This window comes from Vipera berus, assembly GCF_964194415.1.
Source record: "Vipera berus genome assembly, chromosome: 15".
NCBI classification, from domain to species: Eukaryota; Metazoa; Chordata; class Lepidosauria; order Squamata; family Viperidae; genus Vipera; species Vipera berus.
This window is the reverse complement of record NC_138218.1, coordinates 5,288,712-5,308,378: the sequence shown is the minus strand read 5'-3', so window position 1 is coordinate 5,308,378 and position 19,667 is coordinate 5,288,712. Positions and strand designations below refer to the sequence as shown.

Sequence of the window (19,667 nt, the reverse complement as noted above, 5' to 3'; positions counted from 1 at the left end):
ATGCCGCCACGGTCGTTAAGCAGGGGAAAACGGTCATAAGTTGCTTTTTTCCGGTGCCGTTGTAACCTTGAATGGTCACTAAACAAATAGGTCGTAGGCTTTTAAGTTCAGGTTAATCTTTGGCAATTAAACCAAGTGGCCTGCAGCTATTGGGGGAGGGGGTGTCATGTGTGTGTGTGTGTGTTTGTGTGTGTGCGCGGGCAAGCTTGTGCACGGTTCTCCTCCTTCCCTTTCAGCGCAAACACCAGGAGATCCGAGCCATGAGGAGCCAGCTGAAGAAAATCGAAGACCTGGGAGCCGCCATGGAGGAGGCGCTGATTTTGGACAACAAGTACACCGAGCATAGCACGGTGGGGCTGGCACAACAGTGGGACCAGCTGGATCAGCTCGGCATGAGAATGCAGCACAACCTGGAGCAGCAGATACAGGCCAGGTGGGGGGGGCACCCGCCCAGCCTGGAATGGGGGTTTAGCATTGCAGGAAATGGTTGGTTGGGAAGTGAGTCAGCTTCCTGACTTTGCTGGGGGACGGAGAGTTCCCGACAGTTCTTTTAAAGGGTGTAACCCAAATTCCAGGTGGTTGACCAAACGAGACTTAAACCTGCAAAGCGTATTTCCCCCCCCCCCCTAAAGAGGTTTATTTTCCTCCAGCCAAATGAAAAATGGTTCCCAAACCACCTTATTGGTGCAACGGATTTAAGCCGAAGAGGCAGAAACCCCCTCCCCGCTTTGGGAACGAGGAGATTCCGCCCCATCCAGATGTTCTGAGGGTGAACGCATTTCTCTCTTTTCTAGAAACACCACTGGGGTCACCGAGGAAGCTCTGAAGGAATTCAGCATGATGTTTAAGTGAGTTTTGCAGCGATTTTTAGGGGGGGTGGGTGGTGGTGGTCCTGGCCTGCACACCTTCTCCTGGGTGCCAAACCCTTAACGCCTGTTTTTAAAACCTGAGCCAGGTTTACGTCCGGGAGAGGCAGCGGCTGTTAGCTGGCTGCAATCTGATTAGGTAGGGGGAGCCTATCCAAATCCCGGCATCTTTCTGTGTATCGAAGCAATGTTTGGAGATCCCTTCATAGCCTATCTTGGGGACACCCACCCCCCAAACCCTGGTCCGTGGACCGGCACCGGGCATGCCAGCAACCAGGCTGTGCAAACAAAAGCAAAAGCCCCATCCATGGGATGCAGGTAGCGCATAAAACTGCGTGCCCTCCAGTCTGCGGGAAAACCTCTCTGCGGAACCAGTCCCTGGTGCCCAAAAGGTTGGGGGCCTCTGTCCTATCTGGAGAAAAAGTTTAGCCCATAAAAGCAAAAAAAAGCGGCTTTTCCTTCACTCTAGGCATTTTGACAAGGATAAATCAGGCCGTCTGAACCACCAAGAATTTAAGTCCTGCCTGCGCTCTCTGGGTTACGATCTGCCCATGGTGGAGGAGGGAGAACCGGACCCGGAATTCGAGGCTATACTTGACACGGTCGATCCCAACCGGTAAGAAGGACGCCCTTTGTGTCTTTTTTTTTCCCCACCCCCAAAGCTCCTATGTCGTGGAAAAACCCCATGGAAAAGACGAGAGGCAGCAACACAAAACAATAATTTCTTACTTTTTAAGATTCAGAGGTTTATTTTGCTAATGACTTTGGAACCCAGCAAACATAACGACACGACATCACTTCCATTAATAACCCATGGCAATGAGGACCATATGGCATAGCAAACTCCAATAGGACAGCTATAGGCCAATTGCAAATCAGTCAGGTCCAGTCCCAACCCTTTATATATACCCTTTCTCGTTCTCAGACTGTAGTCAGATGGTCCTGTTGTGATTCAGGGTCAGCATGTGGGTTTGGCAGTTGGGTCGGACGATTCAGAGGAGGAGGAGGGGGATGTTGGGGAGGTTGCTGAGGGTGTTGGAGAGCTTGCTGATGAGAGCCCTCAGCCAGGCCCCTCCCACCTGGTTACGACGCAGACCCAGCTGTGTGAGCCTGACAGCGTGGATGAAGATGACCCACAGCTGGCCCTGTTCAAGGACGCCCGACGCAGGAGTAAACAGAGGAAGGCAATGGGGCACCTCGGAAGGAGGCAGAGAGAGGCCACGCCCTGAACTGTTTAAAAGGGGAATGTGTGGGAGGGCTGGTTTGCTGAAGGCAACTGTTTGAATAGCTCCTGTTTCATGGTTCGTGTCTTGTTTTTGCTCTGTTTGCTTTTGTGTCCATAAATTTGGCAGGCTTAGTTCCAGCCTCTTGCCTTCTTGTAAAAGGGGTTGTCCCTGCCTTATCTGCAGGGCTGGTAGTAGGCTGGTACAGAACAGGTCTGCTGATTTTTTCCTGACTTCTGCTGACTTTTTGCTGACCTTCTGAACATAACTTTCCACATATACCCGTCTACATTGGAACCCGCATCCATCGGCTACTTTCAGCTCCCTATTTCTATTCCAGTCCTTACATTCTAAATGTACCCAACACGGCCTACTTTGCAATTTCATATGGCACAAAGCTCCGCACAGATCGCAAACAATACATTCCTATTGTGAAACGTTATAGAGTTCAAGTCACAGCTTTGGTTTAAATCACTACCGTGGGGCCCACCTCCCCTTTGCTTTGGTCTCATCTGATTACATGAGGAGGGGGCTATACTTTTGTCTCCCACATCGTACGACCGGACTTCTCAACACGGGAACTGTAAGGTGGTTGGACTTCAACTCCCAGAATTCCCACTCTGGTCATCTCCCAACGCTCTTTTTTTTTTTTTTGTCTTTTCCTTTCTCCTTCCGCCAGGGATGGACACGTCTCCTTGCAAGAGTACATGGCCTTTATGATCAGCAGGGAGACGGAGAACGTGAAATCCAGCGAGGAGATAGAGAGCGCTTTCCGCGCCCTCAGCTCGGAGGGCAAGCCCTACGTGACGAAGGAAGAACTTTACCAAGTAAGGGAAGCTGTTTTTTTGTAGGGGGAGGATTTAGAACCGACTACGGTAGTCCCGAGCGCCGTGTGACAGAGTGAGCGCCTGTTACGCGTCCCAGCTTCTGCCAACCTAGCAGTTCGAAAGCACGTAAAAATGCAAGTAGAAAAATAGGGACCGCTCCGGTGGGAAGGGAACAGCGTTCCGTGCGCCTTTGGCGTCTAGTCATGCCGGCCACATGACCACGGAGACGTCCTCGGACAAGCGCTGGCTCTTCGGCTTTGAAACGGAGATGAGCACCGGCCCCTAGAGTCGGAAACGACTAGCACGGGTGTGCGGGGGAACCTTTACCTTTACCTTTTTTAAGGTAGTCCTCTGCTTACAACACTTCATTTAGTGGCTGTATAAAGTTGAAACAGCACTGAAAAAAGCGACGTGCGGCCCTTTTTCAGAGTTACTTTCGAAGCATCCCCCTGGTCACGTGATCAAAATTCAGACGCCGGGCAACTGGTTCGTACTTACGACCATTGCCGTGTCCCTTTTGCGACCGCCTGACAAGCGAAGCCAAATGGGGACGCCGGATTCGCTTCGCCGCCGGGTTACTAGCTTTTATCCACTGCGGTGATTCCGTTTGAACAACGGTGGCGAGGAAGGTCGTAAAAACGGGCCGAAGCTCGCTTAACAAAGGTCTCGGCTTAACATCAGAACATTTGGGGCTCGTTCGTCCTAAGTAGAGGACTGCCTGTATGCACCCTCCAATTGTCGTGACCGCCCTTGCTCCAGGAATGGACGCGCTTTCTGCCCCCTCAACGTCATTTTAATTTGCTAAGAAGCCCCACGTAACGCAGATAATTTGGTAGAGCGGTGGGGGCAAGAGGCCCACCCCAGAAATGATGAGAGAAAAACCCGAGTAAGACATGAGGAACACGTCGCTGAGTGGGTGAAACCCTTTCTGATACTGTCAGCTCCAGGACAGGAGCGTTTCGGCGCTTAACGTTCCTTCGTCCTGCTTTAAGGGAGGCTTGACGTTTTCTACCCAGGCGGGCAGAAATTGGGAATGTCTTTTTAATCCCTGTATTGATTAGCCCTTGGGCCATATCAAGGTGCAGAGTAATTTAAGATGTAGATAGATGAAATACGATAGAATTATATTTCGCTGTCACCCCTGCAGTCGACCCCAGTCAGTCTCACGTATGCCGATAGTTGGGTTGTCTGAATTCAAACTCTCTCCCCTTTTGACTTTCTGACCCTCCGACCCTTTGTCGCCTTTCAGAATCTGACCCGGGAACAGGCGGATTACTGCATCTCGCACATGAAGCCCTACATGGATAGCAAAGGCCGAGAACTTCCCTCCGCCTACGACTACATCGAATTCACGCGCTCCCTCTTCGTGAATTGATCCCCGGCGCTCACCTGCCTCCCTCCCTCCTCCTCCCTGCCCCGAGCTTTTCTTCCTTCCCTCCGGGATCCCGAGAATGCGCTTGCGTCTTCGGCCTCTTCGCTTTCTGCATGTCTCCCCTCTCGTGCTCGAAAATAATCCCCTGTGTAACCTTTAAAAAAAAAACACGCTTCGCTTAGTAGAAGGAAACAAACAAATGTACGTCGCGGTGTGTGCTTCAATAAAAGTTGCTAGTCCCAATTGAACACCCCACCCCCCCGCGAGGGTTTGTTTCACACCTCTGGCGCACGGAGAATTCTCCCATCGACCAAGTCCCCTCACTTTAAAAAAAGAACGCCACTCGGAGATGTGCTTTTACTTGGGATTTATTTGCGACCCCCTCCCTTACGCGCTGTGCTGCCCTCGTGTGAAAATAGTTGCGTGAACAAAGGACTGCCTTTTAAGCATCTGTACACCGAGACACGCCGTTGCTGGAGGGTGTGCGTGTGTGCGCTAATCGGTGACCTCGTTCGCTAGCTGATCGAGATGGCTCATCTCCCGCGGGCCCTCTTCGGTGAAATCCGAACTCAGCTGCCAGACCTTCACCGTCCCGTTGCCGTCTCCGGCGGCGAGGAGCTGAGCCTGCCGAGGGTTGAACTCCAAGCAGTAGACGGGGCCCTGGCTGGACGTCTGCTGGATGGAAACCGAGGGCTTTTGCGAGCTCTAAAAGCTGCACTTCCCCTGGGAAACGAGCCCAAAAGATAAAAAAAGAGTGATGGGTTTCACAACACCACCCTTTTACAGGCTCTTCCCCCAAAAGTCTTGCTTTTCCCTCCTTCGATTATTCAGAGCCGGCACCAAAATTTAAAATCGCGGCAGTTTCGCACGAGAATGAAATTTTAAGTAAATCGATTCGCTAAAAAGCAGGACTGTCGGGATCTTACGGCGAGTAAGAAAAACGGCGAGTTAAGCACCAAACTCGCTACCCCCACCTGGATGAGGCGAGCCGAGCGGCAGGCTCAAATAAAACCCCGTCCAGCCCCCTCCCCTCCCCACAGCTAGCTAAAGCAAAAGTACCTTCCCCGGAAGCAGCTGCGAAAACCAGGGGCCGGACAAGGGACCACCTGACGCTGAAGATGTATTTCTTGGACAACTGGAGAGAAAGCAGCGGGTGAGCTTGCAGCATGGAGTGTAAATGAACGTGTCCATCGGTCCCTCCGCTCAGAAACAGATTCCTTGGGGGGGGGGGGAAGCAGCTTTAGGTTAGCAAATCCAAAATCCGAGGAGTTGTGGGAGCTTCATCACCGGAAGCTTTCAAGAAGAGACTGGGTTGCCCTCTGTCAGAAATGGTGGAGGGTCTCCTGCTTGAAAGAGGGGGTTGGGCTAGATGACCTACAGGGTCCCTTCCAACTCTCTGATTCTAATTCTAATTTGCAGCCGACTCAATTTACCCCTTGCCTGGAATCCCCCCTATTCTGCAAGCGCCCATAATTCGTAAGACGGTCTCTCTAGTCACCATTGCGCATTAAAAGAACTAAAACGACACGGACAAGATTTTTTATGGCCCAGAACCACAGACCAAATGGTCTCGAATCTAGAGGAATCTAGCTATGCTTCAAATCCAGGCTCTCCTTGTTACTCTTCAGATACACGTATCCTTCCCCTTCGCTCAAGAAGACACCTGGAGAAGCAGGTTTTAATTTTTCCCTTTCAGAAAAACCCCAAACAGGGCTACCTGCTGCTTTAAACCACGTTTGCCTGGAGTACCACAACACGGTAAATTATAATCCCCAGCTTGCAAACCACCATACCGAGATGGCAGAGCCAGAAACGCACCCAAGGTTGCCGATTGTGTTGGTTCTTGAAAATCCGGGAGGTTTCGGGAGGGCCTTACCTGTGGAAAGGTGAGCAGCTGACGCTGTAGATGGGTCCTCCGTGGGAGGAGAAGCTGAACTGGGCAGGGGCCCTGAGAGGGACCGAGCTGGCCTTCCGCAGGAGGGCGGCTGTGTCCACCGCCGTCGAGCACTTCATCAAACCGCCGCCCTCCGTGCCGCTGACGAAGACGCTGGGCTCAAAGTGGGAGAAGGAGAGGGACGTGACTCCCACCACTGTGTCTCCTCGAGAATGCTGGGCGGGGGGGGGAGCAGAGGGGGGAGACAAAAAAGTCTGTGCATCATTGCAGCCAAAACACAACACTGAAAATTTAAGACTCCAGGAAAGTCGAGGGGGATTGGGCCCTGCCCGGTCTGTTAGATGTTTTGTGCCAGCCATTGGCAGTTTCCCAAAAGGGTCATCAGATGGAGGCAGAGGCTTCTTTGCTTCCACTGATGAGCCAAGGGTCTCAGACCCCGACAGCCCCATTGGCGAGAGAGTTTTATGGTCAGGGAGGGACCAAGACCCCCCATAAATACCTCTGCACAAGGGGCTGCTGCTTCTTCTAGTTCTAGTTTCTTAAGATTCTACTCCTAGCTCCTAGTTCTTCTTCTGTTTTAGTTATGTAATGCTAGCTTGCTTTTATTTTGTTTCTCTCTCACATGCAGGCATGAATGCTTTCATGCCAAGTATTTCTTTCTCTTTGATCTATCATTGAATAAAGCTAATATGATTGCATCTCTGCGTGATGCTTTTACTTGGAAGCACCTTAACGATCCATCGTCCTCGTGAGTTCACCTCACAAGGTCCTCCCATGCTCGGCTGCCATAAGAATTTGGCCGTTCCGACGTACTGATACGTCTCTGCAAAGATGAGCAGAAGGGCTTAAAAAGATAATAAAAGATGATAACTACGATCTTAGGATCAGCTTAAAATAACCCAACCCTCCCTGTAAGACTCCGATCCGCGTGAAAAGCGGCCTCGGACACGTATCCTCTCAAATCCAAGGGACCAGCAGGCCTCGCCTAGGACCGCCAACGTGTCCCAACGCTTTGCCGGTGACGTCAGGTGCTTTTTTCGGTGGGCGGTCCAAGGCTGTGGAGGTTTTCTCCGCCAGGATCCTCCCCACCTACCTTCTTGAGCTTGGTGGTCCTGGGAATCTGCTGCTGGACGAAAGCAAAACCGCCGGCGGGGCGGAGGAGGCCATCTCTCTCCTCCTGCCACACGAGGATCTTGCCGTCGGTGGAGAGGCTCAGGACGCGGAAGGTGCGCGGCTGACGGGGGTCCCGGTGCCAGCTGACCTGAGGCCCAGAGGAGCAATCGGAAAGCTCAGGAAGTCACGAGGGAGCTGGACCGCAGCCCTGCCCCACCCCTTACCTGATACACGGGGTCGGTGTGAGTATCGTCGGTCATGCCCGTCCTCCAGACCAGGGGGTCTTCCTGCCTGCTGGTGTCCCAAATCAGGACTTCTCCGCTGAACAGGCCTCCTGAGGGGGTAGAATTGAGAAGCTGGCAGGACGTTGGAGGAATCTGGCGCCCCGGTCAACCCTGGTCCGCTTCCTGTCCGGGCCCAAGGGGAGCTCTCTCAAGAAGCACTTGCCAGCGACAAGCGAAGGCTGCTGGGGGTGGAAAGCCAGGCAAAGGACGGCGCTGGTGGTCTCCACCACGAGGTCCGGGCGGTGGGGATTCAGCGCTCGGCGGTCGAGATTCCAGGTGCAGAGGAAAGATTTCTCAGCGCTCCAGTCTCCGTCATCCAGTCTGGGGAGAAAGAGGGAGAAGTGGAAGGAAGGAAGGGAGGGAGGTAAGGAAGAAAAAAAAGAGAAAGAAAAAGAGAGAAAGGGTGGGAGGGAGGGAGGGGAGAGAAAAAATAGGAAAGAAAGAAAAATAAAGGAAGAAGAAAAAAAGAAGAAAAAAAAGAAAAAAAAGAGAAAGAAAATGAAGGAGACAGGCGTTAGAGAGACAACTGGGACATAGATACGAATCAGCGACTGCCGTCTCTTTCGGCTCACCTGCCGTAGGAGCAGGCGAGGACGGAGCCCGTGGCGTTCCAGGAGACCCCGGTCACTTGCAGGTTGCGCTCCTGGGCTTCAGGGTACGACAAGCTGTGCGCACAAGACACCTGCAAGGGAGAAGAGGGGGGGATGAGGGGGCCTGGCAGAGGAGGAGCCCCCACAGATTAAGCCTTGGTCAGTCGTGACGAGATGGACCAGGCCAGGACATCTGTCCCACCGGAAGGCCGAGATGGACGGCAATAATGGCAACCTCACAAGTCTGGTTGTGTTGGAGCTTCTGCCGCCACCCCCCCCTCCCCCCCGCCTCCCATGCTCAGATGAAGCAGGGGAGGGTCTGCTGAGCCACTTCTGGACATTACAGAGGGTCCTCGACTTACGGCCACAACCGAGCCCAGGATTTTATGTTGCTAAAGTGAGACATTTGTGAAGTGAGTTTTGCCCCCTTTCAGGACTTCTCTCGCCACATTTGTTAAGTGAATCACTACGGTTGTTAAGTTAGTCACGTGGTTGTTAAGTGAATTCAGCTTCCCAATTGACTTTGCTTGCCAGAAGGTAGCAAAAGGGGATCGCATGACTCCCACCCACTCCCTCCCGGGAGACTGTGACTGTCATAAGTGTGAATCAGTTGCCAAGCATCCGAATGTATATCACGTGACCCTGGGGATGCTGCCAGAGTCGTAAGTGTGAAAATTGGTCCTAGGTCCCTTTTTTCAGGACCGTCGTAACTTCGGTCACTAAGTGAGCTGTTCTAAGTCAAGGACGTCCTATATCTCGTTTCTCCGGGCTTGAAAAGACTTTGGCCCCTTGGCCCGGGGAGCAGATCCTGCCCGATCCCTCCCCGACCCTTTGCAGAAGGCGAAGGGAATCCCCGGATGGAGGGGATCCCCCCCAAAGCCCCCGGCAGGTGGTCCTGGAGGGGCCATTACCGTCTCGTTGGTGTCCGTCCAGTTGACCTGGAAGCCGTCGAAGGCGTGGCTCTTCCAGTTCTTGTCCAGCTCACGGATGACCGGCTCCTCCACCCGCTGCAGGAAGGCCCGCAGGCCGGTGTAGTCTACCGGGGGCGGCGGCGGGAGGGGCAAGGTCTGGGCCGGACTGGCCTCGGGGTCCGCCTGGACGCCCACCTTGTGGCAGTGGCGGGTCTGGACCCGCCGTTCGGCCGTGCGGACGGGGACGGTCTGGGTGCTCTTCTGCGGGAAGGAATGCAAGGCCCATCGTCCACGGCCCCCAGCGAGGAGGGCCGCCCCAAATAGAAGCCCCATCACGGACGACCACCCCCCCCAATGAGGCTGGCCGTTCCAAATGAACGTCCCATCATCCACAGCTCTAGAAAGAACGGCTGTTCCCCAATAGGAGCCCCCATCATCCACAGCCCCCAGTGAGGCTGGCCGTTTCTAAATAGAAGCCCCATCATCCACAGCCCCTTCGGAAGATGACCAATTTCAAATAGGAACCCCATCATCCACAGCCCCCAATGAGGATGACCGTTTCCAAATAGAAGCCCCATCAACCACAGCCCCTACGTTAAGACAACCATTTTAAATAACCCCATCATCCACAGCACCCAATGAGGACGACTGTTTCCAAATAGAAGCCCCATCATCCACAGCCCCTACATAAGACGACCATTTTAAATAACCCCATCATCCACAGCCCCCAATGAGGATGACCGTTTCCAAATAGAAGCCCCATCATCCACAGCCCCTACGTAAGACGACCATTTTAAATAACCCCATCATCCACAGCCCCCAATGAGGATGACTGTTTCCAAATAGAAGCCCCATCATCCACAGCCCCTACGTAAGACGACCATTTTAAATAACCCCATCCACAGCACCCAATGAGGATGACCGTTTCCAAATAGAAGCCCCATCATCCACAGCCCCTACGTAAGACGACCATTTTAAATAACCCCATCATCCACAGCCCCCAATGAGGATGACCGTTTCCAAATAGAAGCCCCATCATCCACAGCCCCTACGTAAGACGACCATTTTAAATAACCCCATCCACAGCACCCAATGAGGATGACCGTTTCCAAATAGAAGCCCCATCATCCACAGCCCCTACATAAGACGACCATTTTAAATAACCCCATCATCCACAGCACCCAATGAGGATGACCGTTTCCAAATAGAAGCCCCATCATCCACAGCCCCTACGTAAGACGACCATTTTAAATAACCCCATCATGCACAGCACCCAATGAGGACCGTTTCCAAATAGAAGCCCCATCATCCACAGCCCCTACGTTAAGACGACCATTTTAAATAAACCCATCATGCACAGCCCCCAATGAGGACGACCGTTTCCAAATTGGAACCCATCATTCACAGCCCCAACTGAGGATCGCCAGTATCCTCAATATAAGACCCACTGCCCGGCATCCCTCCCTTCCCTGTGCTGGCATGGCACCACAGCCCATTATCCACAGCCAAGGCAAGAGCGGTGCAAAAGGCTGCCGTGCCAAAGGGAGGTCGCCCCACTCCTGCTCTGCACCGCTGCGCACTATGGGATTTGTAGTCTTTCCCCCCCCCCAAAAAAAAACAGGGAACCGGAGGGCGGGGCCGAGCCGGGGAAGGGTCGGAGCAGCGCCCCCCACGGGGGGGTGGCCGGGGAGGATGGGACCTGTAGTCCCGCGCCCCGCAGGGCAGAGCGGCGCCCCCACCTCCTCGCATCGGGCCCCCTGGTCCCTCCTCCACACCGACTCCACGTCCAGGACGCCGCTCGCCGCGTCCCCGAACATCCCGGCGGGGGCAAAAAACGGGCCCCGGCAGGCTCCCCGGCACTGCAGGCCGCGGTTGCCGCGGCAACGGGCTCGCACCCCTCCCACCCCACACCTCTCCCGCGCTGAGGCGCCGCTCGATGTCGTCATCCGCGAGCGCGGCCAGCGCGCGAACTCAGCAGCGCCCTCTGGCGACGCGGCGCGCCTTCTCTGCCTCTCCTCCAACTTGCAGACCTTGAAAGCAGCTTAGGGCTGCTGGAGAAACCAAGGTTAATTTTGCCAAGCCGTGGTTTGCCAAATCCACCCAGTCCAACGTGCTACGGGACGAGGAGAGCAAGGTGGGCCGCAGGGTGTCCGAAGAAATCGACCTGTCGCGCGCAAATAAACCCAGATTGCACCCCAAACCCCCTAAGAACAAAAGCACCATAAGCCAGTTTTAAACCAAATTATGTTTACCTACTGAATGCAATACATGAAAGAAGTTAGGTTTTAAAGCAAAAAAAAAACACAAAACTTAGAAACAGTGGTGGAAAAACCCAGATTTGGGTTGAAAAGCAACAATGTGCTTACAAACCGTTCCCCCCCCCCGCCCATCCCTCATTTCGACTCTCTCCTCTGCGGTGGCTTGAATTTTCTTTTCTTGATACCCGCCCCCCTCCCGCTTCTCCCCTCCTGATTTCTGCCCCCTTCGTTATCTCTAATCATGGTTTCAACCTGGTTAGCAGTCATTGTGATCAATTTTCTCTTCCTTGGCTGCGAAGCTGCTTGCCGCCACTAGATGGCAGTCACGCCACGTCTTTCGGGCGCCTCTTGCAGCTAAAGCGCTTTGCAAATTCCTTCCACGCCAGGCTTGGCTTTTGCAGCCCTTGTTGGCTTTCTGTGCTGTTCAGACGACGCTCTTAACCGGGTCAGATCGCGAATTTAGCACGCTTCCTGCAAAAGCTGGCTAATGCAAACCTGGATCTCCATTGCTGGTCACGCACCGACCGTCATTTGGACAGTTAAGGGTGCAAGGCAGTGTGCAAGCTTGGGAAAGCAGGCTAGGCGTTTTCAGTGGCTCTCATTTTTATCCTGGTTTGTCCTTACCTCCTTCTTAAAAACGGGTTGCTTTTGGCCTTTGGCAGAACCTTCCACACACACTTCGGACTCACTCAAAGTTGGGCAGCCCTACAACTGCGATTGTTAATGAATAAAATCATTGGGGGCACACACACTGTCTGGTGGGTGCAGAATGACCCTCCTGTTCCCAACCACCCCATTTCTCCTTCCACCAGGCACAGCCAGGATGGCTAATTTCCACCCATTCCCTGAAAACTTGGGAGAAATTCCTGGAGAAGTTGGAAACGTGGAAGTGTGCGGAAGATGGTTGAGCCGAAACGGACGGGTGCAGCTTACAGAAGTCAGAGAAAGCTGGTCCAGGAAGAAGAGCATTCAGGCCACAGTGCTTTGGGCAAGTGTCCAAGACCAAAATGCCCACTTCGACCTCCTGAAGTTGGAGGAGGCCATAAAGGAAGTCTACGAAGATTTCAAGACGTTGAGGTCCTACAAGGAGGAAGGCCTGGCGGGAGAGAAACTCTACCTTCATTCGAATTGTTTTCATTATTACCCCGATAAAGATGTCCTCCGGGAAACCCTTGAAATATTACAGGTACAACGGAAAGAGCTGGTCCTCAAAAGTTCTCGAGATGTTTGCTCCTCCAGAAGGCCCGCTCGCTATGCCCAAGGAGTCTGTTTTGAAGACCGAGAAGAAGATTGGGATAACCAACCGGAGACAATCCGAACCAGCCCTGAGGGTAGATTTGTCGGTTTGTTCCTGGAGAGCCCCCCCCAAAATGGTTCACTTTCTGAAAGGAAGGGGCGTTTGAGGGCCCTCTTTTGTTTATGTGGGAAAAGGAAGGAAAAATAAGGAAGTTTCTTTACCGGGAAGCGATGATCCTGCAAGCTAACTGTTCTACGTTCCCTAATGACGTTGATCGAGGGTTTTACGTTTGTTAGTAAATCAAGCGTTGTGGTTTTTATAGTGTTCGGGGGTGGAGGGGGGGAAACATTCTTCTACAGATCTTTGTAGCAGGATTAAACGTTCCCCCTCGTGGACCGCATCGTTGCCTCCATGGATAATTTCTGCTTTGGTGAAATGTCTCTTCTTAAGCCACCGCCGGACTTTAAATCAAGAGAGTTGATAACACGGGAGTGATTGAATGCAGCCGGGCGTGGAGAGAGAAGACCGGTTTGCAAACCTGGCCGAGGGAAATTGGCAGGAAAATTCTGTTTGCATTTTGGACAAAAGGCCACCAGGCTTTCTTTGGTCCAGCGCCAGCAAAGGAAGCGTCAACCCATTTGGTTGCCCTCTTCTTCCATCTTGGGACATTTGCCACCGGTCCCTGGGGCACCTCGATTTTCCTCTGCCCTGCGTGAGTTGGAGGAAAGCGGGGAGGGGGAAATAATAAGGAATATTTGTAGCCCCCGGGTTTTTTTTTAGATTTTGGCGGTGCTTTGTTCTCCAAGCTTATTTTACTATAGTTCTTGAACACTGGGTTACCAAACTAGGTAAGGGTTAGGGTTTGCGGGAAGAATCCAGAGAAAGAAATATTTGGGGAAATATTAAAAAGGCAGAATCTATTTCGATTATCACACATCTGCATTTCTCCAGACCTGGTTTCTGTTTGGGGCAGAGAAACTGGAGCAGGGGAGGTTGGTTTCTGCCTTTAAAATCCTTTGGGGAAATATCTTCTGCCTTTTTAATATTTCCCAAAATGTTTCTTTCTCTGGATTCTTCCCCCAGGTTGGAGACGCTCCAGGGCTGATGCATCTTGACTGTTTCCCCCCCACCCCCGCCTCACTGGAGAGTAAGGGACTAGTAACATTTCTCACTGGGCCCCCAGGTGACAAAGCGCTGTGGCCTTAGAAAGGAGAACAAAACAAATTGCGGGTTTTGTGCTTTTGCCAAATGGCCAGAACACTCTTTTGTAGCTCTTCCCCAAGAGAATTTACTTTGAGCCTCCCAACCAGCCGATGTAATTATGCTGCAGAAGGTGTGTTTCAATGTTAAAATAAAATAAAAACTTTTTGTGTTTTTTCCCTCCAACGCAAGCGTTTCTAAGTTCAGAAGAGCTGAGATAAGCCTAAATTGTAATAGTAGTGGATGGGACGTTGAAGCAGCAAGGAACAATGTCTAAGGACTATAAGGGATAAGTCCTTGAGTCCACCACCACCCCCAAAATAATCAGTTTTTGGTAGGAATAAATTTCTGTTTCTTTCCCCGCCATAATTGAGGCCGTTCCCTGGCAGGGAAGGACAAATTCCTCTAGAGAAATAGTTTTATTTATTCCATAAATAACGGTTTTGTCACCAGAAGCTGGAAATAGATGCTGGGGAATTGCCCGCGGAATTGCAGGTTTCTCCCAGAGAAACTGAGGCACGTATGCCATCGGTGGGGATGAGGTCAGCCCACGCCACCGAAACAGAGAGCACACCGTTACATGTACGTAACACGTAGCCCCTTGGGCTTTTTTTTTTCCTCCACCCAACCTCTCCAAGAGAAGCCTGTTGCGTTGCAGAAGACCAAAAGCCACGGACCTCCAGAAAATGGACTTTGTGTCTTCTGGCTGGTTTTATCCTCTGAAAATGAAGTCCAAAAAACCCCTGACCCGTGGCTTTGTGTGTGGATTTCTCTGCTCCGGTGGACCCGACGCGTTTGAAAGTTAAAAGAATTTCCATTTTAATTCTCCTCTGAACTCAAGTGGGGAGAGGTGTTGAGTTTCGGACCGTGGGAAAAAAGATACACTTTGAGACTCAGAGGTTGGAAAGATGAAGGCTGGGGGAATCTATCACCAGCGCTCTCTCTTCTCTCTCTCTCTCTCTCTCTCTCTCTCTCTCTCTCTCTCTCTCTCTCTCTCTATTTTTTTATTCTCTCCTGGGAAAAATCTGAACCAAAAAGTCGTCCTCGGTTTTTCCCAGATTGACTTGCCCTCAAGAGTCTCCTCCTGTCCCCAGTGTCCATCCGTGGGCCCAGATCAGGCTGGGATTCAAACCGCTGTTTGTCCACAGATGTTTGTCTTCCTCCCTTCCCCCCTTCCCTCTCGTCTCCGCTGGCCTTTTGTGGCTCCGGGGTTGACAATTGCAGCTTGTCAACCTGTGGTTGGGAGGGGGGAAGAAAAAAAAACAACAACCCAACAAACAAAAAGAGAGAGAGAGAGATGGACCGGTGTCAACATTAGTTCAGCAGATTTCAGGATGAAAGAGCACCCAGCATAAACAGTGCAGAGCTCCAATAAACAACAGCACAAAATTAGACCGTGGGGCTGGACCTCAAGGAATGGGTTGGCTTCTGGGGGGGGGGAACACAAAAGAGCAGAAACGTCTCTTCAATATTTTTTTTTTGTTTCTAGGCTATTTCCCTCCACTCCCACCCATCGCTTCTTCCTTTTGGGCTGCAGTAATCCATGTCTAAGGGACGCGGTGGCTCAGTGGGTTAGGACGCTGAGCTTGTCGACGCTGAGCTTGTCGATCAGAAGGTCGGCAGTTTGGCAGGTCGAATCCCGAGTGCCGCGTAACAGAGTGAGCGCCTGTTACTCGTCCCAGCTTCTGCCAACCTAGCAGTTCGAAAGCACGTAAAAATGCAAGTAGAAAAATAGGGACCACTCCGGTGGGAAGGGAACAGCGTTCCGTGCGCCTTTGGCGTCTAGTCATGCCGGCCACATGACCACGGAGACGTCCTCGGACAAGCGCTGGCTCTTCGGCTTGGAAACAGAGATGAGCACCGGCCCCTAGAATCGGAAACGACTAGCACGCATGTGCGGGGGAACCTTTACCTTTACCTAATCCGTGTCTGCAGCTTTTGTTGCACAGATTCCCCTCCAGACGATAGAAGGATAAAAAGCTCCATTTAGCATCTGCTTTTCCCTAACGGCTGCAGAAAAATGCAAGCACAAGTTGGGTCCGTCTCAGCCTGGATATAAAACCATCGACCAGCTTCCCAAACCTGATTTTAGAATTGTGGTAGGCTAGTGGCTTCTGGAAAAATACCTAGCCTTCGAAGTACCCAGGTAACACCAAAGATTTTTGTGGCCGAGCGAGAGATTGGCTGAGCGAATTTTGCCGCATCTTACGACTTGTCCTTGCCAAGGTTATTAAGCCGAGATTGTTAAATTAGTAACCCCGTTGTTAACGAATCTCTGGCGTCTTGCCCCCCCCCGTTGAGTTTGCTTGTCAGAAGGTTGCATAAGTGGATCACGTGATACCAGGACAGCGACACCGTCGTAAAGATGAGTCAGTCGCCAAATCTTTGGATTTGGATCACGGGATGCTGCGACGGTCGTCAATGGGAAACACGGTCCTCGGTCACTTTGTCACCTCGAACTGTCACTAAGCGAGCTCTTGTAACTGGAAGATTACCTGTAACCTGGGTCCTGAATCGTGGCTTGCGGCCACCCCACCCTGATCTAGCTGTCTTCTCTTGGCTTCCGGGTTGCGTGAATCCGGTGGCGGTGGGTCTTGGATAAACCAGGATTGAAGGTGTTGTGCTAATGCAGGGGCTGCGCAGAGGGGCTGAGAACCCCCTCTGGAATGTGGGTGGGGGGTTGTCTTTCACCCCTCATCGCTTCCAGCCTCTGCTCGGGTGGAAGAGGGAGGCCGGCAGATTGCAGATGTAACATCATCAATGTGCGGTTTGTTTGCGTATGTTTGAAACGTTTGGGTGTGTTGATTCATTTATTTATTTACTTTTGCACAAAATGGCTTTCCTGTCCCTTCCCAGGCTGCCTTTGATGGCAAACGAGCATCCAGGGCAGGAACAGCAAGCCGAGTTTGACTTCAGGTGACCCGTCCACCGAGGCGGGGAGGCTGGCGCGGTGCTGGAGGAAAATCCGAGCGGTGCCCTCCGCCAGATATGCTCCTCCACGCTCAGAGCTTTGCCAGGAGAACAAAGATGCCGATTGACGGAGCTTCTGCCCCGGGGTGGGGCAGAGACTCATCCCACCCCTTGGCTGGGCAGCCCTGCAGGGCTGACCTCGCTGTTCCCAAGGCTCTCGCTTTGTCTTCTCCATGCCCGCCTTGACCCTGGCGAGATGCCACCGCCCAGCGCCGAAGGAGCCCCAAGGAAAGTTGCCAAAGCTGTGGCCTCGGAGATCCCTTAAGGCTGTCTTGGCCCGACGGGTGCCCAAGCCCTCGGCCCTTGGAGGCAGGGGGGGGCTGCTTGCCCCACCAGCCCCTCTTTTCTGGGCAGGAAGGAGACCAGCATCCTTTGAGAGCGAGCACTGGAGGCCGTCGGGGCTGGGGGGGTGCCCTCCGAAAGGGCGGCTGTGCCTCGCTGGAAGGAGCTTGCCAAGGGTCCGTCTCCCACCCCGTGGCACCCATCTGGGCCGGAGAGAACAAAGGGCTGCTGTGAAACATGGGGCCGTAGGGCCAAAGGTTGCCAACTTCTCTAGGGTACCCCCCCACCCACCCCCGGTTGTGGGCAACGGCCGGGTGTGTGTGCGTGTCAAAAGCGAGTTTGTCTTCGCGGAAGGAATGACCTCATCCGAAGCCAGATACTCAGGCTCTTTCTTCCGAGGTCCTTGGCGGTGTTGGGGATGGGGGGGCATCGCCCTCGCCAGACTGGGGAGGGGGAGAGAAACCGCCACCCCACCCCACCCCCCAGCAGAAAACAAGAGTCAGGATGAAAAGGAGCAACTGGCTCTTAAAGCTTGCGGAGAAATTTGCGAAGGGCCTTTCCAAGTTTCTAGTCCTCGTGAGCAGAGGCCGTGTCGTAGGGCGAGGAATATTTTCTCTCTCCCCCCCTCCCCCCCGGGTTCTTGGTGTCTCCAAAATAGCCTTCCTCAGTTTGTCTTCCTCTTTTCCTCCCCCCCCACTCTACCCCTCCCCGCCAGGCTCTGCACAGTGTAACTCCAGGTCCCATCGTCCTCAGCAGGTGCTCGCTGAGCCTCCTGGGACTCCCTGAGCTCCAGGGAATGCAAATTGCCTCATTTCCCCACAATGGCAAAGAAGGTGTGTGTGTGTGTGTGTGGTGTTTTTTCCAACTTTCTCCTTGCCGCCTCCCCTTATCAAAATCTCATTTACCCACATTTTCCAAGGCTAAAATGTCACTTCCTGATTTTGGGGGGGGGGGTGGAAAGAAAGAAAGGAAAACAAAAACAAACCAGGCAGTTCTTGTTGGCTGACCCTGAAAGAGAAAAGTCCCTTATGTGTTTTATTTATTTTTAATTGAACAAAATTCATTCTCAAAACACCCCCACCCCACCCCCACGGATTAGTAGTGCTGTTTTGCCAAAGCTGGCTGCCCCCACCCCCACCGACGAGAGGAGAAACTTTAAAAAAACGAAAATATTTGCCTCTCGCTGAAGCTTGGCCTGCAAAGGAATCCGCTAGGGCTGTTTCCAAGTTTCTAGTCCCCGTGGGCAGAGGCGCGGAGGATGTGGAATACAAAGTCAGCAAAAGGGGAGGAAAAGAATTAAAACAGCGCAAAGCTCTTCTCTCCAGCCTCCCAGCTGCCGTTTGGGGGTGACCCCTGCAGCATCTGGACAGAGCCCCCCCTCCAAGCCAGCATCTGGCAGGCAAAAGCATTAAGGGTGGGGTGGGGGGGGGAAATCCTTTCTTTTGCATGAGAAAAATCCATAAAAATGTCAATTTGCACCAGCTTCTAACCAGGACCGGCCTAGATTTCTCTCTGATGAAGGGCCAGTCTCAGATCAGTCCCTTGATCCTCATCAGTCCCTTGTCTGAGCTCGTTCTCCTGCTTGAGCAGGGGGCTGGACTAGAAGACCTCCAAGGTCCCTTCCAGATTCTATTCTATTCCATTCCATTCTATTCCATATCCATTCCATCTTCTATTCTGTTCTATTTCTATTTCTATTTCTATTTCTATTTCTATTTCTATTCTATTCTATTCTATTCTATTCTATTCTATTCTATTCTATTCTATTCTATTCTATTCTATTCTATTCTATTCTATTCTATTCCTTATTCTATTCCTTTCCATTCCATTCGATATTCTATTCTATTCTATTCTATTCTATTTCTATTCTATTCTATTCTATTCTATTCTATTCTATTCTATTCTATTCCTTATTCTATTCCATTCCATTCCATTCGATATTCTATTCTATTCTATTTCTATTCTATTTCTATTTCTATTCTATTCTATCCCATTCTATATTCTATTCTATTCTATTCTATTCTATTCTATTCTATTCTATTCTATTCTATTCTATTCTATTCTATTCTATTCTATTCTATTCTATTCTATTCTATTCTCCATTCCATTCCATTCCATTCCATTCCATTCTTTCTAAGAGTCAGGCACTTCCGTGCCAGCGGCCAGCTTTTTCTTTTCCCTGAGAAAAAAATCGTTTGTGTGTGTGTGTGTGTGTGTGTGTGTGAACTTTCTTCCAAACAAAGCGACAAAAAAGATTGTGTAACTTGTGGGCGAAACAAACAGACTTTCAGACGCTACTGAGCTCCACCGCCTCCAGTCCCCCAAAGGCAGGGCTCTCTGCAAAATTGGCCACTTTAAAGACTTGGGGACTCCGATTCCCAGGATTCCCTAGCCAGATGGGAGTTGGGGTCCCCAAGTCTTAAAGGGGACTTTTAAGTCTGCAGACCCCCCTCCCCAAGGGGGATAGGAGATACAGGCAGTCCTCGGCTTACGGCCACAACAGGGCCCCACATTTCTGTGGCTATATGCGAGACATTTGCAAAGTGAGTTCTGCCTCGTTTTACGACCTTCCTTGCCACAGTTGTTAAGTGAATCACCTGCAGTTGATAAGTCAGTAACCCGGTCGCTAAGCGAATCGGC

At 51.9% G+C, this 19,667-nt stretch overlaps 2 protein-coding genes across 9 annotated transcripts in view; one reads left to right on the top strand and one right to left on the bottom strand.

Annotated features, from left to right (window-relative positions):
* Positions 1-4,536, top strand: part of SPTAN1 (spectrin alpha, non-erythrocytic 1) — a 67,302-nt gene extending 62,766 nt beyond the window's left edge. For all 8 annotated transcript variants that reach the window (XM_081339586.1, XM_081339584.1, XM_081339588.1 and 5 more), the window contains 5 exons: positions 237-433; positions 795-848; positions 1,336-1,482; positions 2,769-2,916; positions 4,166-4,536. In XM_081339586.1, the coding sequence (XP_081195712.1) occupies positions 237-433; positions 795-848; positions 1,336-1,482; positions 2,769-2,916; positions 4,166-4,291 (672 nt within the window). In that variant the 3' untranslated portion in view covers positions 4,292-4,536. The remainder of the gene's footprint in view (positions 1-236; positions 434-794; positions 849-1,335; positions 1,483-2,768; positions 2,917-4,165) is intronic.
* Positions 4,537-4,685: 149 nt separating this feature from the next.
* DYNC2I2 (dynein 2 intermediate chain 2) lies at positions 4,686-10,992 on the bottom strand. The gene is given in 10 exon segments (XM_081339626.1): positions 4,686-4,994; positions 4,996-5,011; positions 5,348-5,505; positions 6,165-6,397; positions 7,276-7,443; positions 7,520-7,629; positions 7,743-7,900; positions 8,152-8,261; positions 9,081-9,341; positions 10,820-10,992. Coding segments are annotated over 10 exon segments (1,503 nt in total). The 5' UTR covers positions 10,898-10,992; the 3' UTR covers positions 4,686-4,783.
* Between the last annotated feature and the right edge of the window lie 8,675 nt (positions 10,993-19,667).